The sequence below is a fragment of the Chlamydotis macqueenii genome, chromosome 11 (genome assembly GCF_036417535.1).
Source record: "Chlamydotis macqueenii isolate bChlMac1 chromosome 11, bChlMac1.mat, whole genome shotgun sequence".
Classification (NCBI taxonomy): Eukaryota; Metazoa; Chordata; class Aves; order Otidiformes; family Otididae; genus Chlamydotis; species Chlamydotis macqueenii.
The window spans coordinates 819872-846091 of NC_141566.1; the positions used below are offsets into that span (position 1 = coordinate 819872).

General features: G+C 58.9%; 1 protein-coding gene across 2 annotated transcripts in view; it reads left to right on the plus strand.

Moving 5' to 3' along the window:
- Window positions 1-26220, plus strand: part of MID2 (midline 2) — an 89001-nt gene that overhangs the window by 21255 nt on the left and 41526 nt on the right. For both annotated transcript variants that reach the window (XM_086756692.1, XM_086756691.1), the window contains one exon: window positions 10435-11156. In XM_086756692.1, the coding sequence (XP_086612818.1) occupies window positions 10491-11156 (666 nt within the window). In that variant the 5' untranslated portion in view covers window positions 10435-10490. The remainder of the gene's footprint in view (window positions 1-10434; window positions 11157-26220) is intronic.

The window sequence follows — 26220 nt, forward strand, 5'->3', positions numbered from 1 at the left end:
GAAATTACCTTTGTAGTTACCTGCTTCATCCCATGAACTGCATCTAGGGAGAGCTGAAGGGGATGGCAGGGAGATCCGTGGCTCCGGCGTGCTGGCAGCGTTATCCTCATCGCCCCTTGGAGCCGGGAGGAGCGCTCCGGATGATGCCGCGTGGCAGAGCTGCGCTGGCCGGTGAGCGTGGGCTGCTGTGCCAGGACCGGGGCGATGGGGGCAACCGGTGCAGTCATGATGCTCTGGGCAATAGGGTGGGATTGCAGAATTATTCAGCGTGCTCTGGGACGCAGCCCGCACTGGGCTGTGGAGCAGCGGGTTCAAGGGTTATGCCCTGGTCTTTCTCCGCAATCTGATCTGTTAGGTGACTCGGTGAGCTGCTGGTTTCTAACCCGGCTGTGTGCGCTCAGGACCTGCCTTGCTTGCTCGGTGTTTAATCCCCATCCTGGCACGAGCCGTGAGACGTGGCGGATGGTGTCCCGCAGCAGCGAGGCCTTGCTGGTGTCCTGCTGATAGCCTGACTTTGATCGGAAAACTTCTCCTTGGTGGCAGGGGGGTGAGCCTGGGGCTGCTCCCGGGGACGCTGAGCGAGGCGTTGCTGGTGGAGCATTCCGCCTGTGCACGCCTGTCCGGTGATGCTGAGCCATCCCCGCTGCCTGGGCCAGACCCCGCTGGACGCGGGGTGCAGGTCTTTCCAGGCCAGTGCCGCAGGCCGCGCGATGAAACCCGGCCCAGCTGGCATTGCAGAAAACAGAGCTTAGCGCTGGCAGGTGGGTGGGCGTCAGACAGCCGCAACAGCAGCACCGAGCCGAAAACATCCAGCTCAGCTCGCTCTCCGGTGGTCAGCGGTTTGGCAGGTGCCAGCAGATCTGTGCCGCTGCGGCCGGGCGCGTGCCATGCCCGCTGCCGTGCCTCTGCAGATCCGGTAGCAGGGTGCTTGGGGCTGGTGCTGGGCTCCCTGGGCGCCTGGCTGGGCGAGGGCTCCGAGCCGGCAGCGAAGCTGTGCAAATACAATGGCAAAATAATCTCAATGTTAGGTGGAGTACAGCTGGGGGAAAGCCAAGCCCGTTTAATTGGTGCTGCTTTTTTTAATTTTTTTTTTTTTTTTTTTTTGAGATGAAGGGTAGAAATGCTTATGTGCAGAAGTGACTGAGGGCTGGAGAGCCCTCTCCAAAGGGATGCTAATGGCTGTGAGTCACCTCAAAGAGGAGCGTTTCCTCTTGACAGGCTTCAGATGACCCGTTTAAGGCGCTGGCAAAACGTCCAGGGAGCAGATGTCCCTCTGCCATCCTCAGCGCTGGGAGGACTGGAGATCTGGCTCACATACAGAGCACTCCCACGGGGCCGGTGCAGGAGCGCGGTTTAAAAATGGCCGTGATCTGAAAACAGGCCGTGACTTGTCCCCTCTGAAACGAAGTGGGTGTATCTGTAGCAGCAGAGGATGCCCCAGGCCCTCTGGCCTGGCCGCAGAGCGAGGAGCGGGGTCCGCAGCGGGGCTGCAGCAGCGTGGGAGCTTCCCTCCGAGTGTGCTCCGGGCTGGTCCGGTACAGCGTTGATGGCTGTGCCGCACTGGAAGCAAAGCAGGGCTGGGGCACGGGCTCATGCTCCGTCCCCAAACCTGCTGGGACCCCTGTCACCTGCATGTCCACAGCCCCCAGCGCGAGCCAGGTGATGCCTGGAGCCGCTTGTGCTGGGAAAATGTCTCCAAAACACGTGCCTCGTGATCCAGCCTGCTCTTGCACAGGAAGCCCGGAGCAGCAAAGCCCTGGGCCAGTCCCTCGCTCCGGTGACGTATTGCTTCCCTGCTTTTGAACAGTTTGTGTCTCAGCCGGGGCCTGTGGGCCAAGTTACGCCGGTCTGGGCGCCTCTTCCTGAACGTGGCAGGGGGAGGGTGTGAAAGTCCAAAATATCTGCTACCTGCATTGTTTCTGCGCTGGGGATCGATGCTAATTATTCCCCCATTGTCCTTGGTTCCTGCAGGAAGCCTTGTTTATCTTGCCCGCTTCTCCAGGAATGCAGCTCTGAGAAGCCTGCGAGTTATATTTAAACTCGCACAAAGCAGCACAATGGCCTTTGAATTTCCCGACTCCGTGGCATCCGTCGCAAGCGCAGCCGTCGTGTTTAGTGGTTTGGGGTTTGGAGGCTGGAGCGGCGAGGCTGCGGCAGCAGCGGCTCTGGGCTGGCTTGCACAGCGCGCGGCTGGGGTCTCTGCGGGGAGGCTGGGATAGCCGCCTTCGCGCTGGCAGTGCCGGGCGACGAAACGGGACTGGGGCGGCATCTCCTGCAGCTTGCTGTTCCGTGGGCTTGCGGGGCCGACGCAGTGCCGCGCACGCGCGCTCTTCTGAGCGCTGTCTGGAGACACGCCGTAGCCCTCAGCGGGCTGGGGCGTTGGTGGAAGCCTTGGTCCAGGACGTGGCTCCCGGCCCTTTTGGAGCCATGCCTGGCTCCCGTGGCCCCGGTCCAGTTCTCTCCCCTCCCCTGCGGGGCTGCGCGGTGCCGCTCTGCAGTGCGGGTCAGGGGGCGTGGAGGGGGGGTGCCGAGCACCGGGCTGGTGCGCTCGGGCTCCGCGCCTCCGCTGGGATGGGTCTGTGCAGGAGGAACTCCTTTTGTTGAGGATCTGTCTTCATTCTGTCCCCTGATAAGTGTCCCTTCAGCACGAGGGTCCCAGGGAGCACTGGTGACGGGCCGGCTCCTCGCTGTGCCACGCTGGCGATGCAGCAGCACCACTGCCATCCCAGGTTTGGGTCTGTGTCTCCTCCTCGCTCTTTCCTGTGGTGGGCTGTGCCGTGAGCCCGGCCTCGCCGTCACTGCCTCTCCTCGTTTCTTAGCACCTCTAAACCCTGCTCTCCCGTGGGTGAGCAGCGCCGCTGCTCTGTGCTGAGACTTGGTGGCCCAGTAGCAAACACTGGAGTGGGGATAATCGTGGTGTGGCACATGAGGCATGATCCCCAAAGGATGCTCATACCCCAGTCTGGCACCGGGGCTGCGAACGCTGGAGCGGCCTGCTGCTTCTCCAGCCTCCGGAGAGACCAAGGAGTCCCTCAAGATATGCTTCTCCTCGGCCGCGCGGCTGCTCCGAGGTCAGCAGGGATTTACGCGCAGCCGCCTGTGCCACCTCGCCTTGCGTCTGGTCCGGTGAAGGAGCCGAGTTGCGATGGTTGGTGTGATGCTGGGTGGTGGTGTGGGGGGGCTCCGCTCGCCCCGCGGCCGATGGCTGGGGCCTGGCAGTGCCGGACGCGGTGCAGCATCGGTCGGGGCTTTGCTCGCAGCAGCGCTTTGCAGGGCTGGATGCTCTGTGCAGCATCTGTCCGGGGGATAACGGCCGTGACTGGCTCTCGAGCCCCAGAGGTGATTACACAGCACTAGCTGCTGCACCGCGCTCGCAGCTGTGCCCTCCCTGCGTCCTTGCAGGACCAGGGCTGCTGGCTGCATGCGGGGACGTGGCTGGGCTGGAGCTGCATTGCAGGTGGCGGCGGAGGAAGAGGGGAAGGACGTGGAACTGCGGGGTGCGCTCGGAGAAAGGCTTGGATCAAAAAGCTGCTGCGACATGTGTTCTGGCAGCAGCTGCCCGGGCGCAGCTCTTTTTTCGGGAGCTGCCGGTGCCGACACGTGTGCTGCGTTTTGCTCGCCTGCTGTACAGCAGCGGCTGGGCATGCTGGGCGGCGGAGGAGAAGCCGTTAGACCAGGGTGGCGGGAGAGCAGATGACTGCAGGAGAGGTGAAGGAGGGCGGTGGTGAGACTGGGGCAGAGGAGGGGTTTGAGGGGCAGGGGAGGGAGGGTTGGCAGGGATGGCAGGGCTGCCAGGGCCATGGGAGCGGTGGACGTGCCAGTTCGGTGGTGTGCCAAGTCCCCAGCTGCTTTTTCTCAATGACCGGGCTGGAAGTGGCTCCCTTGCATCTGCGCCACTCTGGGGAAGGGGGGCTCCTCCCGCAGATGCCCCCGGCTTCGGCACCGCGGGTTGGGGCTGCCCGGCGTCGCCATCACCCTGGGCTGCGGGGCTTTGGCCCCCGAGCTGTGGTAGCAGCTGCTGGCAGAGGGGTAGTGGCTGCTGGGTTTTGGCAGTGCCAGGCAGAAACGCGAGGCTGGGACGGACGGACGGACGCGGCACAGTGCACGGAGCGGAGGTCTGCGATAGGCCGTTGCCTGCGGAAGGGTGAGCCTGGCTGCTGCGGTGCCTGGCGTTACTGATTGCGGGAGCGCAGAGCGCCCTGGGGAGCTGTGGTGTCCGATGGGAATCAAAACCAGCGGCGCTGCGCTCCAGACTCTTCCGAGTTGGAGGGGACCGGGGAGATCCCCTGCACCTTTCTGTGTCCTGCCAGCCCCAGGCCGCTGAAGGAGGTGGCAGGGGAAGGTTTCCGTGCCACGTCTGTGGGAATTGCCTCTTGAGGCTCCTGCAGTGTGATGTGCACCGTTGCTGCGTGGGATTTCTTTGAACCCCTCCAGCGGCTGAGGAATCTGTACGGCGCAATTCTCGCATGCGCGTCTGCAAGAGCTGGTGAGCAAATGTCAGGAATTCTCTCCCCGCTCTGCCCTGCACTTCGTAAGCTCCAAACGCTGGATTCCCCAGAGCCTTTGGTAGGCACGTGCTGTGCTAAGGTCCACGGGAGCGCTCGGGGAGCCGTCACCTCGCCGAGCAGGGCAGAGCGTGGTGCCTCGTGCACGCTGCGGAGCCGGGCGCCGTTTGTGGGAAAGAAGTAAAACCTTCACTTTGGCCAGGATGCAACTGGAGACAAAACAGACGAGCTTTGTGCGGTCCATGTCTCTCTGTCATCTTGGAGGCTGGAGGTGAATGAGATCTCTTCGTGGTGGAGACCTCGTGGGCTTTGGCCAGAGCGTCCTCGCCCCACGCAGGAACCCTAAGACGAGCTCCCCGGAGCTGCTTCTGCTCCCTGGTGAGTTCACCCGAAATGTGAGTGGTGCTGGGCTCACGCTGAAGGCTTTGCCTCTACGGGTGGAGCATTCGGCTCTGTCTGCGGAGGGCTGTCGTGGATGCTGGTGGGTTTGGGGTGCTTTCAAGATCCCCATGAAACCCAGACGATGTGCTGCAAGGCCGGCACCTGGTACCGGTGAGTGGGGAGCACGGCTTGGTGCTGGCTTGTGTTCTTGTGCAGCCATGACCAACTTAAAACAACAACGCAGCCTTTGTGCTTCGTCCTGCACTGCGATCCTGTCGGGCTGGACAAATCCGACACCAGCAGCTGATGGTTTAGCACTGGGCCAAAACCCCCGCGGCTGTCGCGAGCCCTCCCCACATCGTCCTTCCTGGCCCGCGGGAGCGGGGCTCTGCATTGCACCCCGGGCGGGCCGGAGGCGGCTGTGGGTGGGAAGGTTGCATGGCATTACCAGAACAAATAGCGTAATCAATTGATTTCTGTACAGCTGTAGGAGCGTTATCAGCCGTTGAAACCAGTGGGAAAGGTTCAGCTGCGGCGCTGGCAGGAGGGGAAGCACGGCGGGGCGTGCTGGGCATGGAGTGTGCTGAGGTAGGGCCAGTGTATTTGGGGGAGCACTGGGGAGAGCCTGCTGGGGCTGAGGCTCCGTGGTGTGTATAGAAACTGCCAAAATCCTGGGAGCGGTGCCAGCGGGACGTGCGGGACAGAGGTGCTGGCGAGGAGCTGGAGTGCCCAGGCTCAGGGCACGGCCAGCGTGTGGTTACTAGGGCTTGTGCAGTGTGCGCGGTGGAAACAGTCCCCTTTTTGGGATGGGGACACGCACCCTACCTAAACGAGTTGTGCTGGCTGCAAGGGCAGCGGTGTTTGGGGGGCACCTCCAAGGGAGCTGGGCGCCAGAGCCCTTCCCAGCCCTGTGAGCTCTGCTCCGGCACCGAGCCCTGCGGTGGGTGGAGAGTGGATGTTGCGATGAAGCGAAACGGTTTCATCCCGTCAGTCAGGACAATTCGGGCAGCCATGAAGGTGGAATTCCCCAGGGAATAAGGTACTGTGCAAGTGGAGAAAGAGCAACAGGTCGCCAGCGCACGGTGGGCTCTGGCTGGCTCCTCCGAAGGAATTTAACGATGAGGCGGCTGAACGGCCAGCAAAGTCATCTCTTGTTAAAAGCAACTGCTACATGGGAGCGCAGCCGCTTCTGCTCTGTCCTCAATGGAGGGAGGTGCGAGAGGAACTGTGGGAATTACAGAGCAACCAGCTTTATTCTAGCACCGAGCAAATTGGCTGAGAAAAATAATTAAAGCTCATGTGGAAATGCCTGCGCCTCAGTGTGATAGATTAAGGACACCGACACGTGGCTTTTATACAGGAACTCCAGTTTGTTCAGGGTTTTTTTTCTTCCCTTCTTTTTTTGGGTATTGCAATGTGGTGATTGGGGGAGCAGTTGGGCGGTGAATTATTTGGATTTTCGGAAAGCCTCGGACAAATTCCCCCAGTGACTAAGGAAACTGTTAAGGCAGAGCTGTGGGAGGAGAGGCCAAGTGCTGTTTGATGTTTTCAGATTCACAGGGAGGAAAGAGCAAGCGCGGCAGCGACGGCCTGGCTGGAGGATGCTCTTCACCGTCTGGGACTTTAAGCTTGAAATTTGGTGTTAAATATGCGTAGCAGCTCCATGGGCACCAGCTTATCAAGGCTGCAAGTCAAGCACAGAAGAACTGGGTAACACTAGGTCTGAAATGGCTGGAGGAGCCTGGTTGCCTCCCTTCTCTTCTCTCGAGTATCTTCGTGGGGTTGGAGGCTGTTGGGAACTACATGGGGACCATTTTTCCTTGTGGGACCCCCGATTCTCTTGGGACAGGCCTGTCCCCGGGGCAAATTCGGGGTGGTTCGTTGGAAAGGCTATGGCTGCAGGAACGCGGTGTTGTTAGCAGGGCCAGGGGGCGCGGGGTGGGAGCCCCTCACCGCCGTTACATTGGGGAGGGGGTCCCTGCTGCTGCGGGGGTCCTTAGCAGCCTGGGCTCTGTGGGGACGGGACGTGCCTGCTGGATGGGGCGTTTTATTTTTCCCTGAACAGCGATCCAATTTCGAGCTCATTTTCCTGAGAACAACAAAAAGCACACAGACAACTGCTGCCCAGATTTTATATCCTGCTGTCGTGGAGCCAATTAAGGAAAGGGTTGCCATATTTTATTTATTTTTTAAATGTACGGGTGGAGCAACATAGCTTTTTTTAAGCCTCATTCTTGGAAGTGGCTGAGCAGTTTGGGCTGAAGCTGGGGATGGAGGGTGGAAAAGAAAAAAGAGGAGGAAAAAAAAAGGGGAAAAAATTAAAAATCACACCTGGTGTGGAAAATACCAGCCTGAGGAGTTAGTGTTTGCCTAAGCAGGACCGGAGAGGAGAGGTGGTTTGCGATGGGGGGCTCTGAAAGGCTGGCGAAGCCCTGCCCGTTTTTGGTGCTGGGGGAGACCAGGGGGAGTTCCAGGTGGACGTGGCGAATGTGGGTAGAAGCGAGGGCTGGGAGAGCTCAGGAAGGTGTGCGGAGGGGAAAACCTGGCCTGCAGTGTACGTTGTGGGGTTTTGAATTCTCCGTAGCCCTTTGGGAAAGCGGGTGCTGCTGTGACTGCCTCAGCCTGCGTGCGGCGTGATTTCCTGTCACCACCAAACGGGAGCGAAGCCAAGCGCTGGCTGGAACTGGGTTTTTCAGCCTGATGTGTGATAATTACACAGTGATACCTGGAGAGCACCGGGAAGTACATCCTAAATAAATCAAACCCGTAACTCGCGGGGCTTGCGAGGAGCTGCGGGGCTCCTTGTGCCGCGTGCCTGGGCAGGGGCAAGGGGACCGGTTTCCAGGTGTAGCTGTGGCCAAGCCTAAAGCCGCTCCTCGCTGCCGTCGCGCCGAGCAGAGGCACGCGCGTGCGCTGGAAGGACACTGCGTGCCTCCCTGTGTTACGCAATGGGAGAAATCCCACCCAGGTGGCTCCACGGCAAAAATGTTTGGTTTTGTGTTGCTGCTCTATTAAACTGCTGCCGCTTGTAGCTGCGGCCCTGCCCAGCCGCCGGCAGTTTCCCCATGGCCGGCGCGAGCGTGGCCGGGTCGGCTGACCCTTGGGCATGGGTGACACGGAGCTGTTCGTAAACCATGTTAGTACTTTATAACTTTATATTTAGGGAGTTAATTACTCTAAACAAGGCAGGTTTTAGTCTAATCGGCTATTCCTTGTGCCACGTCAATCCTGGCCATCAAAGCCAACATCAAAGCGAGAGGTACGAAAGGCGTCGGAGGCTGTGCTGGCTGCTGCACCCAGGTGCCTCTCAGGCGAGCTCCGGCCCGGGCCCCCGCCTGCCTTCTGGGGCTCCTCTGCATCGTCCCAGCACGGAAAGCAAGACTAACGCACGAACGGCCCTCAGCAACAAAGCCAAAGGCTGTTTAAACTTTTTGCATCTTTTTGCCTCAGAAGGCACCGAAGCCAGCAGCGGCCGCTCTGTGGCGACTGGCCTGGTGATGAGTGGCTCGCTCCGCTCGGCACCGGCCGGCGGGAGCTTCTCGCACCAGTCCTCATTTCTGTTTTCCCTGAGTTGGTCAGACCCTGAAACAAACCCTGTTCTCATCCTTCGTCTTTCTTCCCTTGTGTTCTGCTGGCTGGAGAGGATCCATGGGCGAGTCGGGGCGCTGCGAGGTGCTGGGGGTGTGCCGGGAGCTTCAGGCTCTGACGGCGCGGCGGCCGCTCTGCCTGGAGCGTCCTGGCCAGGCAAGGGAGCAGCCCTGACTCTGAGGCAGGCTGTGAGGTTTTCCAGCGGGAGTGCCCAAAGGAAGTGCCGGGGAGCTGCTGTGGTGGCAGAGGTGGTGATGGGGGTGCTGCGGCTGTGCCCCCTCGTCCCGCCGGGCCTGGGGCGCTGGGAGCCTGCGGATCTGCCTGGCAGTGGCTGGCTGCTCCGGCTGTGCTAGAGCTCCCGGGCAGGCGGCCAGGAACGCTTCCTCCTCGCCGCGTTCCCGAGGCTGAGATGGGCTCCCAGGCTGGAGAAAAGCTCCGGGGGCTGCAGGGAGGAAGCTGCTGGGAGCCTCTGTGCTCCTCGGCTTTTTTGGACACAGCTGCTCTTCGACTGTCGCTCTTGAGGGGAAGAAAAAAAAATGTGTGTACTTACATATTTATACGTGCAAGGCTGTATTTGGGCAGGCCTTGATAAGGTTGCTGCAGCGTTAACACGTCTAAATATCAAATTGCTTAGTTTTCTAAGCCCCTTGAGCTGGTGCAGGGAAGAGCTCAAGATCTCCGGGCACTCACAAATCCGATTTCAGGCATCAAGGAAGAGGTGGTGGGACAGGCGGGTCCGGGCAGGGCACCCGTCTGGTTTGCCGTTTGCAGGTGCTGGAAGCAGCCATCGGCCCGGGGCGGGCAGAGCCCCTGCCGCGCTCCCAGCACCGCTTACGGGTGAGGCCGGACCCGGCCCCAGCACATGGCCGTGAGCACCGGGATCGCTCGAGGCCCTGGAGCCACTCGGAGGATCCGGAGCGCGGGTGAGAAGGGAGAGGTGAATCGCCAGCTCTGGAGGTGGGCTCAGAGCCCGGGCCCACTGTGGGCTTTTGGGAAGGTGGGGCTGTCGGTGTGCCATTTACTTGTCCTCCAGCCTGGACGGAGAATTGTCCTGCAGCCGGGTGGAGGGGGGGCTCGGTGGCTGCCGCACGCAAGGAGGGGATGGCGTTTGGGAGAATGCTAGGACGCCGGCGCTCGTGGTGCGACTTGGTGCTCTGCAAAAACGGGGCTTGGAAAGGGTGCGACAGCGGCCACGGTGGCTTGCAGGGAGCCTGTTTCCAGCCTCGTGCAGAGGAGGTATTCAAAAAATACGAGCTTGTCTGCCTCCAACTGGAGCTGATTTGGGCATCCCGGGTTGTTGGGGGAGTGCAGCGGAGGACAGCTGAGAGGTGGAGGTTTGCAGACTGTAATTGTGCTGCTCTTCCTTCCCCACCTCGCCGCTAAAGGCAGCGGCTGGGACAAAACCAGTGCGGGAGCACGGTACGTTAGAGCTCCTGACGTGCTTTGCTCAGAGTTTCCAGGACGTGATTCACCTTTTCCCCATCACCAAAAGGAGATGGGGCTGTGTAGCTGGCAGAGGGGGTGTTTAGAGGTTTGTCTTTGTGCAGCAGAGCCTTTAACCGTGGGACACCACCATGGCCTCCTGTTCCTGTCTGGGGAAGCGCTCGCTAAAAGCAGCATGAAATCATGTGGTTTCTCCTGGTTTTGTCCTCAGCCTTGCTGTCCAGGTCCTCTTGCCTGGCTGGGTGATGGAGAGGAGCTCGCTCCTTGCACCCTTCTCTCCGTCCCACGGCCTCTCTGGGCACTGGTCTGAGCGGGTGGCTTGGCTCAGGTGGACGGTATGGTGAGACGCTGCGGCCGCGCTGGCGTGATCCTGGCTGGGCTGTAGGAGCAGCGCCGGGGTGCTGAGTGTCGGGGTGTTGCAGCAGAGGTGATGGGCCGGCTCCCCAGCTCCTGTTTCTGGTGGAGAGAAGCTATCTGGAGAGCCGCTGTCTCATATCTCTGCTCTTCTCTCTCCCAGGTACCAGAGCACCTTCCATGGTTTTTGATGCTGAATCAGGATCGTTTTAACTAAAGATGGAAACACTGGAGTCAGAATTGACCTGCCCAATCTGCCTGGAGTTGTTCGAAGACCCTCTCTTGCTGCCCTGTGCCCACAGCCTCTGCTTCAGCTGCGCCCACCGCGTCCTGGTGTCCAGCTGCTCCTCCAGTGAGTCCATCGAGCCCATCACCGCCTTCCAGTGCCCCACGTGCCGCTATGTCATCTCCCTCAATCACCGGGGCCTGGAGGGCCTCAAGAGGAATGTGACCCTGCAAAACATCATCGACCGCTTCCAGAAAGCATCCCTGAGCGGCCCCAACTCCCCCAGCGAGAGCCGCCGCGAGAGGACGTACCGCAACAGCCCTACCATGTCCGTGGCCAGCGAGAGGATCGCCTGCCAGTTCTGTGAGCAGGATCCCCCACGGGACGCCGTGAAGACGTGCATCACCTGTGAGGTGTCCTACTGTGACCGCTGCCTGCGGGCCACCCACCCCAACAAGAAGCCCTTCACCAGCCACCGTCTGGTGGAGCCGGTGCCCGACGCGCACTTCCGAGGACTCACGTGCTTGGAGCACGAGAACGAGAAGGTGAACATGTACTGTGTTGCTGACGACCAGCTCATCTGTGCCTTATGTAAACTGGTGGGCCGCCACCGGGACCACCAAGTGGCATCGCTCAGCGATCGCTTTGAAAAGCTGAAGGTAAGCACCCGGCGAGCCCATGGGCCAGGTCGTCTGCGGGGGCCGATGCCTGCTGAGGGACGGCTGTCGGAGCAGAAGCTGGCTCCGGATGCCCCAGGCAGCACCTCTTGTTGAAGCCAAACAGCTCCTGGGAGAGATGTAGGCGGCGGGATGCAGCCTGTGGGCTCCTCCGGGACCTCGCAGCCAGGAGGCTGAGCTGGGTCTCGCTTGCACAGTTAGAGCAAAGCCTAGGCCCAGCCGTCAGACCTTCTCCCCAGACGGCTGGACAGCGGAACATCACTGTGCACTGAGGTGCCCCGGGGTTTGTCCTGTCTGTGAGAGAGCTGGGGTGGCAGAGTGGCCTGGGGGACCCGTGAGGATCATCCCCCGAGGCTGCTGTGCTCTCGGCTGTGCCTGTTTCTCTGAGAGGACGGCAGCAGGGTGGTTCGGGCTGTGGCATTTCCTTTTGGAAGGCCGCTCAGCGCGTGGCTCTTGGCAGATGCCATCCCCGGGGGCTGGCTGAGCCGTCCCTGTGTCTCCCAGAGGGACGGAGCCAAGGGCGGCTGCCGTCCTGCGGAGAAGGTGGCTGGAGCCTTACCAGGGTTTGGAGGCTTCTGAAGATCCCTCCCCACGGTCCTGTTGTCCAGGGTCTCCTTCCACCTGCTTCCTGCTGAGACCGGCGTTTCCCGTGGCGGGGAGCCTCTTCTCCAGGACAGCCCACGTTTTCTGTCCCAGTTTTCCCTGAGCTGAAGCAGCAGAACTGGGCAGTTGCTCTCCAGCCCCCTTCGCTGGTAGCGCGTATTGATCCGAACTGAGTTCAAAGTTAAAAAAAGTTTAAAAAAAAAAAAAAATTATACCTGGAAAGAAATCTTTCCAGATGTCCAGTTTCCCAGGCTGGTTTCCCACCTGCCCTTCTCCAGAATCTCCCAAACCCGATGTGATGAGAGGTGAACATCTGCGGCGTCAGGACGAATGTGCTGCAGGACGTCCTGTGCTTTGTCCCTGTTGCCCCCCGCGTCCCAGTCTTTCGCGTGGTGCTGCCAAACGGTGTCAGTGCCGGTGCGTGCCCGTGGAATGTCAAGGGTCCGTGGCGGCTGATGTTTGCGCTCAGACCCTGATGTCCCCGTCTCATCCGCGCTGTGCCTCACCTAGGCTTCCCCCGGTGCACAGAGCAGCGCCAGCAGCCCGGTCCGTAGTCCAGGACATTCTTTCTCCATGAGGAAATGTCTAAATTAGAAAATTGGAAACCTTAGAAAGAAATGACCACGTATGTTTGCATACAATAAAACCTGGGGATAGGAATTAAAACCCTTTTAATATTTTCTCCCTAATCTGTCCCGTGTCAGCTGGCCAGGCACGTTCGTCTGAAGACACAAAGCCTTGACAACATAAATTGCTGCTTCAGCCAGCCCAGTTTTGCAGGTTGCCAGAACATATTTTTGTTTTTTTTTTTTTCTTTTAACTAGCAGTCTTAAGTGATTTTGGACGAGGAGGGATGCTCTACTCTGCTAGAAACATTCTTCCTGTGCTGTTCACCCCGCGCAGCTCCCCGTGGAGCTGCAGGAGCTGCGGCTGGGTCGGGGAGCGGGGCCGCGGTGCCCGTGCCGCCAGTGGGGCTTCGCTCCAGGGCACGGCTGCTGCGTGGGGGTCCCCGGGCATCTGCAGCCCCCACCTCTGGCTGGGCACCGGTTGGGCTTTTGTTGGATGGCGTTCTTCCTGATGCTCTGCCTCTGCTGCAAGAACTGCACAGGATCGAAGCTGAGCTTACCAGCAGAGTCAATATTTGCGTTAGCATTTTGTGTCGTCTTCCTCGTACGGCCTCGGTCTTAGTTCTGACCATAGCGTGCTCTGGCAACACTTGAAATCCTTGCAGTATCTGAAATACCTGAAATCATTAAAATGTGCTGGGGTTGGGCTGGGAGCGCTGGCAGGACGCTGCGGCCCGGGAGCCTGCGGCCGGGGGAGCTGGCAGCTGCCCGGCGCGGCCGCCTTGCCCCAGAACTGCGCGTCCCCCCGTGCCCCACGCAGGGCTCACCCCCTCCTGCCCCCCTTTTGGTCGTTAATCAGTGAGCTTCATCAGCGGCTCGGGAAGGTCTGTGGTACACTTGGGTTGAGCCGTGAGCAGTTGCTCTACATCCCCAGCTTTGATCCCGTAGCTGGAACGAGCTGGAAACGCCTTTCAAGTTGGCTTTTGTGATGGAAAATTGGGGTTTGAATCGAGGAACTTCGTTTTGTCAAAAGGGCTGTGCTTTCCACAAAAATCTTTGGCAGGGGATTTTTTTTTTTCCTTCCTCCTTAGAAAGGCTGAATGCCTGCCATACTGCTGTGTCTGAACCTAACCCGTCTCCCAGTGCTCCCTTCCCCTCCGAGCTTGTTTTACATCAGAAATCTCCAGCGCGAGCCTGCGGCCTGGCTTTCCCGAGGGGCTCTGGAGCGATCTGTCCGTACTGTGTTATATACTGAGGTGGTTTAGGAACCGTCTTTAGTCCCTGTGACGTGCATTATGGCTTTTATTTTGTGCATCTTCAACTTCACTTGTTTGTGTTATACAGAAGCTGGTAAACGTGAGTGGTTTTCCTGAACTGCGGTAAATCCGCGCTGTGAACGGCGTCAGGCTGAGGTTTTGGACGTGCCCGTGGTTGCTCACGTAACGCCCGTTGCTCTGGGACACAGGAGTTCCGCTGTTCTTCCAAGCCCGCGAGCTGGCTCGTCCGTAAGAGCGGCTCCATGTGCTGTGTGCCGCAACTCGGACGTCGCCCGTCGGCTCAAACAGCTGCCGGCAGAACCGCTGCAAACGCAGGGGTGCTGACAGTGCAGGGTGTACCGCAGCGATCTCCTACCACGGTCGCCCGCCGCCAGGTTTTCTGCAGCGACAGCATCCACCTGTTTTTCAGATGGACGGAGAGAGTTTTCCCAGTTCCGCTCCCCTTTGCTGGGATTTGCAGCCCGGCCCTTGTTGGGAGAGGGGAGCTTGGGCCGGGGAGCGTCTGAATTTCAGGGGGGACCACGCGGGACGCCAGGCGGGACGGGGTGACGGTCAAAGCGCTGGGGTCACTCACGTGGTGCGAGAGCATGTCCGGGAGCGTTCCAAAGCTGGGATGGATGCCGCAGCATCCTGTTTCCCTGGGTGTGTTCAGGAAGGGTCAGGATGTTTGGCGCAATCAGTGGCAAAGGGATCCGTTGGCTTGGCTCGCCGGCTGCACGTCGACATCAAAGATCAAATTAAAAGTGTGTGTAGGTTACGAGCAAAACTAATGGCGTGACCTAGATAAACCGAGCATAGGACAGCGGTGCGTTATCTGCCGAGTGAGATCTCGGCCAGTTATAAATCCAGATTGCTGGAACCCTGTAATTGCGGTCCTCCCTGCATAGCGGTGCCCTGCCTGTGCCAGCGGTGGCTGCTGAGCCGAGCGCGGGGTTACTCTGCGCAGCGACTCCCTGCGACGGGGAGATTGCGGCAGGAAAGGCCTTGGCTGAGGGGCTGCGGCCGGCTCCTCCAGCCGTGGGCTGTGGTGGAAGGAGTGCGCAGAGAAGGGGTTCTGCTGCAGTTATTTACTGCTGTCCTTTGCTTCTCCGCTTTCTCGGCTCCCTTGGCAGGAGCCAGATAAGGGCCAGCTCAGAGGAGGCTTTTCCTCTGCTGTTGCTGAGGCTTCTGCTGATTGATAGCCTGGAAATACCAAAAAAAAGAGCTGTGTTTTGTAACACGCATCTCTGCTCGCTGCTGAAGGAAAAGCAGTAAGCCAGGTGGAAAGCCCATCGTCTGTTACGCTGCAGAGAGGCGCGCTGCCTCCAGTGCGTTTGTGTGAGTGGGACTCAAGATTAAAAAACAAAATGTCCTTGTGCTAGACAAACTGCATGTGGAAAGCTGATAGGTATTCCGAGGCTCTTAAGAGAGTGGTGGGGTAGAAAAATGAGGGGAAAAAAACCTCCTCCTCACTGTGATGTAGCACTGCTTCGCCTTGGGACTTGTCAACGTGTTCTCGCTTGCACTGTGTGAGTCACGGAGATCGCTGCCTAATTTATAATGCACTGTACCGCCATGGGGCTGAGCTGAGTTTCGTACAGTATGTGTTTCCCGCACAGAAAGCAGAGTTAGCTGAGAACAAGGGCTAAACTGTGCCTGCTGTGCCTCCTACACAGGAGGTGAGGGCTGTTTCCGCAGCAATCCGGGCAGCTCCGGGTGCGCTGTCGCTCTGGGCTCCGTTGCTCCCAGCCCGCGGCAGATCTGCTTTTGCCGCTTCTTCCCAACCCACCTGGAGCAGCGGCATCTCCGCTGCTCAGCAGGCTCCTCAGGCCCTCGGCGTCGACTGCTTTGCCTCGGGTGGGTGGATGGTGCGGGGGAAGCACGGCCTGGTTCACTGTTATCCCGGGCTGGGGCTGTGCTCCGGTGACTGGTTGGAGCAGGTCTCTGGGCAGGGGAGAGCTGTGGCCCAGAGTTCCCAGCCAGGGGTATCGCTCCCATCGCTTTGTTTGCTGCGGCAGCCATGGGCCTTGCAAAGCCGCAGGCACGGAGCTGGTGCCGAACAGGCACGGGAGGGCGCCTCGCCGTGTCCCTGGTGTGGACAAAGGCCCATGGTCCTCTGCCGGTTCCTGTCCCAAGGGATGGCCCTGGCTGCTGTCTGGCAGCCCAGCCTGCCCTGGGGATGCCGCGCGACGGGAGCAGCCGCTGCTGCGGCTCGGAACGTGGGTCACATGGAAATACGGCATTTTCCTGGCTGCTTTGTCCCGTGATAGGAGAGAGATCGAGTGGCCGTGCCCAGATCAGAGGAGCAAGGGAAGGGCGGGTGAGGGATGTCCGGGCATCCAGGCAGCAGCCCTGGACCTTCAGCTCCTTGCTTTGGGAGATGTCTCAGTTGGGAGACTGATGGCTTTTGATGGGAGAGGGGCCGCCAAGAGCGCCAGACAGCGGCTTCTTCCGTGTGCTGGCTTTCGGGACGGTTCTCAAGGGATGCAGCTGATTTGAACACCGCATCTCCGCAGCGCTGTAACCAGCTGGTGCCGTACCTGCCACAGCCTCGCCCGCCGCCTCCCAGCTTCTCCCAGCCCGAGGGCTCCTCCAGGCCTTCGGTGCTGCAGCGGCAGAGCATCGGGTATGCTTGCAAAAGCAAAAGGAAGAGGAGTAAAATAGAAGTCCCAAACCTTTTGCCATCATGATTGGCACGATGCTTGTGATGAGCCCGTGTGGGCCACACCTCTGCTTCTGCCCGAGGGTGAGGCCAGAGGACGCTCGGACCGCATTATCGCTTGCGAGGACACAGCTCGCGTCCCCGTGCCATCCCTTGCTCTCCTTGTCGGTAGCATTTGCGAGAGCCGTTTGCTTTAATTTTAATTAGTGCTGCCCTGTGGGCTGCTGGCAAGCCGCCGGCGTGGGCGGTGGTCAGACGAGGTTCGGAAAGCAGTGACGCGCAGCGCCGGGGCCGTTCAGCTGCTCCAGGGCGGCCGTGCCCGTGGCGCTGCTTTCCTGGCGGACGAGGGCGTGTTCTGCACCGGTGGGGTCTGCGCTCTCCTGCAGCGCTGCTGGGTACCCAGCTCGAGGATGCGCTTTTGAGGGTGTAATTTTTTTCACTACCCTGTAAATAGGGCTCGAAACGCGACATTTCCGCTCTGAGCGGCCCTGTGGCGCTTTCGTTGGGGGCTAACCAGAAACGAAAACACATCCAAATTATTGAGGGGGGACTGGGAATTTTTTTGGCAGAAGCTGTTGCATCGGTAAATTAGAAATGAAAAATTAATGAGCGCATCAAATTGTACGACTGCAGCAGCTCCAGATCGTTAGACATTAAATTCTTGCTGAACTTGATACCCTACGATGATTGACTCTTACACGGTGATCAGCCGGGGGAGAATAATTTGTGTGAGGGTGCTGCGCGTGCCTGCTGCCTGCACTGGGCAGGGTGCGGAGGGAGGTGGGTCTGGGGTTCCCGACCTCTGGTTCGGGAGATGCTGTCCTGTGGCTTGGTGGGTTTGGAATAACGTGTCACCTGAGTAACGCGTTCAAACCCTGCGGAAAGCGAGGCCTTGAACATCTGCAGAGCCCAGCTGTGGCTTTTTTTTTTTCTTCCCCTCTGTCAACAGATTTGCACAATACAGACACTTTTCTGTTACGGTTTGCTTTATGGCATCTCTCTGGATGCCTCAGATCTGTGTAACCTTCTGCAGTTTCTAAATTTCCAGTTAATTCTGATTTTTCTCTCCGTGTACTCCCGCTGTTTCTCTGCAGTAGGGACTCTCAGGGAAGGCTTACCCGCTTCCTTCCTGGAACAGGCACTTCTGTTTCCTGAAGCAACTGCCAACCGTTATCTTTCAAGGCTTCTGTTTCATGATGTTTCTAAGGGTCTGAGCTGAACTTCAGCTCTTTCGGTTCTGCATGAATAGGTTTTTTAAAATAAGAAGATACAATACAAAAATGCGTGCAGCTGCAGATCCTGTAGAAAGTCGTTCTTTTTGGACATGTAGGTGCGTTTCCCTTGCGACACTCGTGTCCCAGAGTGTTTTCTGCACGGTGTCCCTCTGTTCCTTCCGCAGGCTCTGAGGAGCTGCTGTTTAATATTCAGGATGTATTGCATGATGGGTGTGATGAATATTCAGGCGCGTGGATTAGCATAGCTCAGTTAATTATGCTCCCCGCAATCGGGGAGCGCTGGCTCTCGTTAGGCCCGTGCTCAGCTATTCGCGGCGCGTACTCTCGTGTGGAAGATGTGTCCCAGCATCGCTCGGTGTCTTCAAGTGATCTGGAGAGTCGGCTGCGCGCAGAGGCAAGCGTTGTATGAATTTCTGAGCAGGCTGGAAGTCGTGCTCCGCGGTACGGAGCGTTGCTGCTGTTATCACATTAGACCCTTAAATAGGCTCACAGGTGTTATTAAGTGATTTCACCGTGACGGCTGACATGCTGTTCTAAAAACCCTGCTGTGGATATCCCATCAGTTCTGTTTGCTGTGCTCTTCTGTAGAAATCAACGTGTAGTAGCAGTGCCTCTGCTGATGGGAATCCTCCTCTGGTGGGAGCGGAAATGGATCTCAAGACCCGGAGCTGCGGGATGCGTGGGTTCCTGCTGTTTTTCCAGCGGCTGTGGGCCGGCCCCCGGAGCGTCCTGGCCCTAGCTTTGGGCTTTTGCACGGGCTGCAGGGTGACCATCCCGTTGCTGGAAGGCGCGCGTCACCCACTGCAGAGCTGAGCGCGGCCCGCGGAGCTGGAGGCTCCGGCTCGCCGTGGGCGCTGTGACCGTGCGCTCCAGCTTAAAGGTCTCTGCGACCTCGGCGAATCTATGAACGGCTGGCAGATCAGCCCGCGTTGTTTGGATCTTTATCTGTAAACAGGTACGTCTGTGAGGAGGAGCGCAGAGGTGTGGCCCCAAAATCCAGATGAACGAGTTCTTGCACCTCTGACGTTTTCAGAGCTCCTGGCCGGCTGGGCTGTAGGAGGCCGCGGCTGTCGCAGCCGGAGAGCCCTGTCCCTGCGCGGTGTCCCGGCTGTACAATGCTCTGGGACGCACGCTGTAAGTGTACAGCTTCTGTGCCACGGGTGCGTAACGTATGGCGTCTATGGCGGAAGATGGAAGCACCGCCACAGGCCGTGCAGCCGGGCTCGACAATAGTGCTGGGCTGTCCCTGAGAGTCCATTCGTGCTTACTAGTTAAACTAATGAGGCGGTCAGTCCTCCTGCGCTGCCTTTCCCTCGTGAGGGTGCTCTGGCTGTAAGCAGCAGGATGAGGGCTGCCTTCAGATGCCGGCAGCGTCAGCGTGAGCCGTGTGACTTCGGGAGCTGGGCAGCCGACGTGCCGGTTTTGGGGCATAGATCCACGTCCTTGTTTTTGCAGCGTGGAGCAAAAGGAGTCTCGGACATGAAGAGCAGAGAGGTTTCTGACCCACCCCTCTCTCGAAGGCGCAGGTTAGGCATCTCTTCTGCTCCTGCCCGTTGTTTTCCTTTATTTGTGGTTGGTCTGGGAGTGTATTTCGCTCTGGTGGGAGCCTGCCCTCTTGGGAGGGATCTCCAGCACCTTTCCCCGCGTGCTGCTCAGCACAGCTCCCATCAGCGGGCCGCAGCGCAAGCCGTGCTGCGCGACTCATGCCTGGAGACAGATGCCGGCGGCTGAGGGTGGGACGCGCTCCTGCACAGTGGCTGGAGGTGTGGGTGGCCGTGGTGGCTGGGGAGCAGGCTGGGCTGCTCCTGGTGCCACGTGCCTCTCCACCTGAGAGAGCTCTCGGATTAATCAGCTGCATCCTGCTGTCCCCTGCGAGCATGGCCCTATTAGAGCCCGCGCCGAGCGGCAGGAAGGAGCCCGTGCGGAGCGGCTTTGGCCGGCCGTGCTCACTGGAGGGAGGCTCTGGAGCCTCGCCTGTGCTGCGCTCTGAAACGCGCCGGCCCGGCTTCCCGCTCGTCCTCGCGTGCCAGCACCCCTCCCGCCGGGGCCGGAAAACGCGTGGCTTGGAGGAAGCAGGCTCCTCCCGCGCGGCTGGTTTGTGCCTTTGGCCAGCTGGCCGTGGGACAGGGAGGGAGGTTTTGCAGTGTCCCCCGGCTGAGCACCCGGCTACGACTCTCAAGGCACATCTGGCTGTGAGGGACCGGGATTTGGGCATTTCCCTTTTCAAAGCCAGCGTGATACGCAGCCGAATCCTCGCAAGCCTGCCGAACCCCTTTCTGCTCTCACAGCCATCTCTGATTTATGGGATGAGCTCAGGAAATAACATGCAGAAGGGCGTGTGTTGCGCAGGATGTGCCAAAGCAATACATCCAGATTCTTCTCTTGTTTCTGTGGAGGGCTTTTGGGAACCAAACATCCGGCATCCAAGAGAAAACGTGCACGGGTTGTCCTTCGGCTTTATTTATTTATTTATTTTTGCGATGCCGATGATTGGAAAATAAAGGTCACGAGGCGAAAGCCTGCTGGGTCCACCCACTGCAGCTCTGCGTCCTGGCAGTCATCTGACATTTGTGGTGGAGTGACCCATAAAAATCCAGCCTGTAATGTAAAACATCAAAAAAAAAAAAAAACAAGCCAACTCTCTTTGGCCTCCCGAGGAAGAAATTATGCCCTGCCTGCAGCTCTCCCGGTACTTTGAAGAAGGAGACATTTCCAAGAGCAGTGGTTCAGGCGTGATGGGGTCTGCAGCGTGGCGTCTAACGGGATTGAAAACTCCGGAAGCGTATTTGTAAAGGTTCCTCTCAAAATAACCTACCCTGAGTACTTCCATACCGCTTCAGATGGTGTTCTCCCCACAAAACTGCTGTGGGGAACCACTTCTCATTAACACTGGATGGAGGTTTGTGTGTCTATTGGGTGCAGAAGTTTAAAGCTGAGCGTTGGCTGATGACATCTGCAGGTGCAAAACTGGGCCAGGGGCTCGGGAAGCCGTACGCCCCGCAGCCGCGTCCAGGAACGCTGGCGTCTTGTGAGACTAATCGCTGGGCTAGAGCCGTGAGAGTTTAAGTCCAAATTTATTTTCAGCCACACCTAGCGTCTAACAGCAATGACTCTTACCAGAAACTCCTGACGCTTGGATCCTCGGCAGGGAGCCCAGCAGGCTGGAAAACTGGAAGACGCTTGGAGATGGTGTCGTGGAGAAAGGAGCTGGGGCCGAGGGGTGCCTGTTTTGGGAACGCTGATTGCGACGTGGACGTACTGGCTTTGTTTTGAATGTGCGAGGCGAGGACGGATGCGGAAGGTTATTTATGCATGTGAGGGGTAGAGATGGGAGGCAGGGAACGCGTGGTGGCTTCCGTTGCGTTCTGCTCCCGGATACTCTCGGCGCTGGCACGGGGGCCGAGGTGGGCGTTGTCCCCCGGAGGCAGGGCTGGTGAAGGAGATGCAGCTGCAGCTGCTGGCAGTTGCTGGGCCGCGGGCTGGGACCTGCACCCGCTCCGTTCCAGATAAGTGATTTGTCTTTCCTGGCTCCTCAAGCGCAGCTGGCTGACTGCTGGAACTTGCACCTTGGCAGTGACCTCTTCCCATGCTTTGCTGATCCTGCTGGCCCATCCATCAGGGAGATCAAGACCTGCTGAAAAAGTTGCAAGAAATTAGGTTTTTCCTGGGACGCCTGTGTCTGTCAGCTCTGGAGGCCATCAGATCGTCCCAGCGCCGTCCATCCCTTTCCATACGAAGCTCACAAGTCTCGGCTGAAGCTCCATCGTGGAAAAAACCATGAATGCTACTTGTCCGATCTGCTGAGCGTATGACTTGCGTTGGCAGAGGACTTGGTGGGTTTGCAGAGGTGCTGGTGCTGCTGGGCGAGGGGGAATCTCTCCTGGGCCGTGCTGGTCGGGGTTTGCAGAGGTGTTGGTGCTGCTGGGCGCGGGGGAATCTCTCGTGGGCCGTGCCGGTTGGTCCCTGCAGTCCCCCTGAAGAGTGGCCGTGCAGAGATGTCAGCGAGAGCCATTCAGGCAGCTTAAACTGGTTATTGCAAAGGAGCGGCTGGCTCAGCTTTTCACTCGTGCTGCGCTTTGATCTGACAGGCGTTCACTAAGGAAATTGGCTGTAAGGTCTGCGTTTGTGAAACCCAGGCGGTTTAGAGCATGAAGTGTAAGGTGCCGCTCTCCGCGGGATGCTGCACCGCCTCCCAGCGCGGCTTCTCGCGCGCTGGCCTGGGTCTGCTTATCCTCTGGGATTTTGATTCCCCCCTTAGTAAGCAGAGCTGCTGCTGGGAGCTGGGACGGGTGCTGGGGGTCCTGCCTGAGTGAGGACCAGGGGACTGTCCTCTGCCTGCTGCGCTTTGGGCTGGCACCCTCCAAACCCAGCCGCTGGCAATTCAGCCTCCTGCACCTCGCTTGCCTCTCGCAGGTTCCTAACTGCTCTGCCTCTGTTTCCCCTCTTCAAAGCAGCGCTGCATGAGACTGGCACCTGACAGGCAGGAGATGGCTGAGAGGAGCTCGCGCCGAAGGGCAACGCCGTCTCGTGAGCTCGGGGCTGAGCCGGTGAAGGGAAGAGCTGTTGATTTTTCTGTACCTTGTTTTTGAATGAGTTGTCAGTTTCCTGACTAGAAGTTATGTGCCGTTAATGCTTTGCTGTCTCAACTTTTGTTTTAAGGTCTTGCTGTTCATCTTTCTGGAGGTGAAGCATGTTGGAGCCGGCACCCGGGAGGCGTGCTGGAGAGCAGGATGCTGTCCCCCTCCTTGGGTCATTTGTTGTCAGCTCAAAAAAAAATAAGAGTGCTATTATGCAGGAGGGCCAAGAGGGGCTTTGTTCGCTGGTTGGGCGTGGAGAGCTTTGGGGTGGCTTTTTGTCTGGCTGTCTCTGGAGAGCGCCAGCTGTGCTGGAGACACTCCTGCGCACCGAAGCATGGGTATAGATGTGTCCCCACCCTTGGTGTGCTCCATCTCCTCTTCCTGGATTGAGAAAAGTTCAGTTAGTTCATCATTCTCTAGGCAGAAGGAGTCTTGTCTTCTCCTTCCCCTGAAGCATCTTTTACTCCATCTCCTGCGTCTCGCGTCCAGCCTATAACTCCTGAATCAGGCCTGCCTGGAAGCAGTGAGCGGGTGGGTTGGGTTGGACGGGGCGGGCACACAGCCGCGCTCGAGCTGATCCCAGCAGCCTGGTCTGGGAGAGTCTCTGCCGTTTGCTCTCGGGCTGCTCCTGCCAGCCCTTAGCATCGCTTCTGCAGAGCGAGCAGAGAGGAACTCGAGACGCCCAGCGCTTGCCTGGCAGACCGCTGAAGAGCCTCTCTGCTCCTTCTGTGGGCTTTTGCACACCTGAAGAAGCAATGACTTTGCCTCCGCTGTCTCCAGAGGAGGGGAGGAGAGGAGAGGAGCGGGCCGTGTCCTCTCTTGTGTGGGTGAGGATGCTGCCAGCATCGGCTTGGACTTTGCTTCTGCCGGGATTTGCCCTCCTGCATCGCCGGGTTCTTTCCCCAGCCCCCGTGTTCATGCTGTGGCTCGGGAAGCATTGATCCATCGATGAAAGCCAAGAGGTGACAATATCTGCTGTCCTCAGCCACCCCTCCATATTTGGAGGCTCTGAAAGCCATGGGACATGGATGAGCTGGAAGCCTGGGGTCTCGGCCACCTCTCCAGTCTGCAGAGCAGCACGTCCGCTTCTTCCGACCCGAGATGCCCATGTCCGCTCACGAGGTGAGGCTGGGCTCTGCCCGCTCCTGCTGCCGTAGCGTGTGTTTATCCACAGCGGCCGCTCCTACGCAGGCTTCACACTGGTGCGACGCTTGGCAAGCCACCGCTTTGATGCGGTCCCGGTGACAAATTGCTCCTCGGATGCTCGCAGGCTTCCCACGCGGTCTAAATGTCAGCTCTTTACAGTGCATGAGGAGCAAAGAGAAGGATAATGGATGTGAATCTTCTTTGCTTTGCCACTCGGTCTGGGGGGGCTGGTGCTATTCCCTCAGTGCCAGAGCTCTGGAAGAGTGGTGGGATGTTTGCTTTAATGTTCAAAGTCATAAGAAGAGAGGGTGGATGCTGGGATTTTCACAGCAGAGCCCGGCTGCAGGTGGTGTGTGCCAGGCTGAAGGGACTGGGTGCGCGGAGGTTTTCTTGACCCAAGCCTCAGGCATGAGCTGCAACGTGCCGACTCTTCCACCGAAGAGGTCAGAGCTTCTCCCATGGGAAATATCCGCATCCTTCCCATCGGGGTGGGCGTTGCTGGGGACCCGTGTGGGAGCTGTGCTGATGCAAACAAGCCTCAGTTGCTTGGGACTGGAGGGGTGCTCTGGGAGGAATCCTGTTGTCTGCCTGTCGGGTGATGCTTCCGCGGGAGCCGAAGGGCTGGTGATTTGTGTCTTGGTCCCCACCCCCTGTTTTGGCTTTTCCTAGGCAGGTCTGCCACGCTGCGCTCAGGGGATCTGCTCCGCTTGGGGGAGCCTGGCCACGGGGCAGCTCACATCGCACGGCTCTGCGGGGGCGCGCGGGCTGTTTGCGGGTGGCCAGCGCTCCCGGGACCCGCGGTTGGGTTGTCCGGGTTCCTCTCGCACCGCCTCCTCACCAGCTCTCTGAGCCCTGAGCCCTGACTCGCCTTTAGCACAGCGTTACCTCCTCGGAGAAGAGAAACAAATTATTTTTGTGAGCTGGTTTGTTTGTGTGATCTTCCCAATGAAAGGTGAGGTGAGGCGAGCGCAGCAGGCTTTCCTCGCTGCTGGCTCGTGGTGCTGTGGCTGCTCACGCACTTGAAGGGGAGTAAATCGGGATCTTGATTGTGCGTTGCTTCCAAGCTCGGCCAAGATGCTGTCATCTTCAGTGGCAGGGATGGCGTTGGTGTTGCGCGGAGCCCCTGCGCCTTTGGTTGCACCTTACTGCAGCTATGGGTCCGCGTGGCCGTGCTGCCTTCGCGCCTTGCGCTCCGCGAGCTGGCACGGCAGGGACGCGGGGCGGCACCGGCCGGCTGCTGTCCCCGTGGTGCTGCTCCGGCGGCTGCAAGCTGCGGTCCGGCGGGATGCGGTCCCTGTGGCGCTGGGGTAGCCGTGTCCCATTGACGCTCCCAGCCAGAAACAGCGAGAGGGGATGCACGGGGGTTGTGTGGCTGCTTGGAAAAAATTCCTGTGAAGGTTTAGGACTGGGAGGAGGGTGGAGGAGGGTGGCGGGTCCCCAGGGAGGTGGAGGGTCCCTTGGCTGAGACCCCCTTCGCGCCCGCGCTGCCCCTGCGCTGGGAAGTCCGTGCATCCGGCCAGGGCGGGATTTGCTCAGACCCTTCCACATCATCATCCCTGGCTTGGAAAGTAGCCTTTCCCTTTAATCTCATGCCACTTGGTTCTTAAAGCTGTGATTTCTAACTTGACAGCGTTCCTTGTCAGTCCCAGCAGGAAATATGTTTGGGACCAGTTGGGAAACAGAGGGGAAAAAAAATTACCAGAAGCTTTTTTCACTTCTTTGATCTATCTTTCTTTATTTTTTATTTTTTTAAGCAGAAAGCACAGCGAGGCAGTGAGTAGTCTCCTGCAATCTGTTTGCTGCTCTCTGGGTGTTGGAGGATGACACCAGCTGGGCTGGTAAAAAAAATCTTAAAAAGGAACAATCCCAAACCCACATTAGCAATTAAACACGTCGCTCACTGAACTCCGGAGTTTAATCAATTTTCACCCTTTTCTCTTTCCTTTTTTTGTTTCATTTTGTTTCTGGGTTCTGGTCTGAGGCCATGCCAGCTGGGGGCTGCGCATCAGACAGATGCTGAGTTACTTTATGTTCCGCTCAGGCTTAATTAGCGCGATACACGCGTGTCGGTGCCGCTGTGGCCGCGAGCGTGCTGTGACGGGAGGGAGGAGGCCAAACCCAGCGGATCAAACCCCTGTTTGGGAAGGAGGCGGGTGAGGCTCGCGCAGCGCCTGGCTGTGGAGCTGGTGGTGGGCCGCGTGCCGCGGCCGCGCTGCGCCGGACGGAGGGAAGCGCTGACCTGCGCCGTTCGGCGTCGGCTCAGAGCTAGCGCTTGCAAAGAGGGCAGAGGGGGCCGGGAGCAGAGCGGCTCTCGCCGCCGGCCCGCTCGCTGTTTGCGCTGCCCGGGAGGGGTTTTCAGGGTGGGTTCTCATTCGGGTTATTGCCAGGCGCCCAGCTCTGCCTCCCCGTCACCGCAGCGCGTACGGACTGCCGCAGAGCCACTGCTGGTCGAGCCACAGCCAAAAGCCGGGAGCCACACGTGCGTTGCTGTGTGGGCTGTTTTGGGCCCAGGCTCTCCCTCTTTTTTTGGCCTTCAGAGAGGCAGCAGAAGGTATCCCCTGACAGATGGAAATAAAAATAGTTATTTCTGCTCACAGAGGCGCTAGATCAGCTCTCCCTCGGGTCATGACTTCTGGGGTGATGGCAAATGTTGGCTTGATGACACCGCTCTGATGGAGCATGAGGTGGACGATGCCCTTGGGTCGAGACTGAGCAGGGGGTTTCGATGTGCTGAATTCATGCCGCTTGCTGAGAGAGATTTCAGTTACAGCATCACTGTGCATCCCAGGGGGATTTGCTGGAGGACACGTGTGCTTGGGGATCGACGGCCTCCCTGCGGGGGAACCCAAACCTTACCCCCTGAAAGTCAGTGTGGGCCAGGCTTTCCAGTGAGCTGCTGAAATGTCTCGTTTCGGCATGTTGAAGCCTACCCCTGCTGCCTTCCTCTCATCTCCCTTCTGCTTTGCAGTCCTTATTTCCATGTTTTATCCGTTGCTGCAGG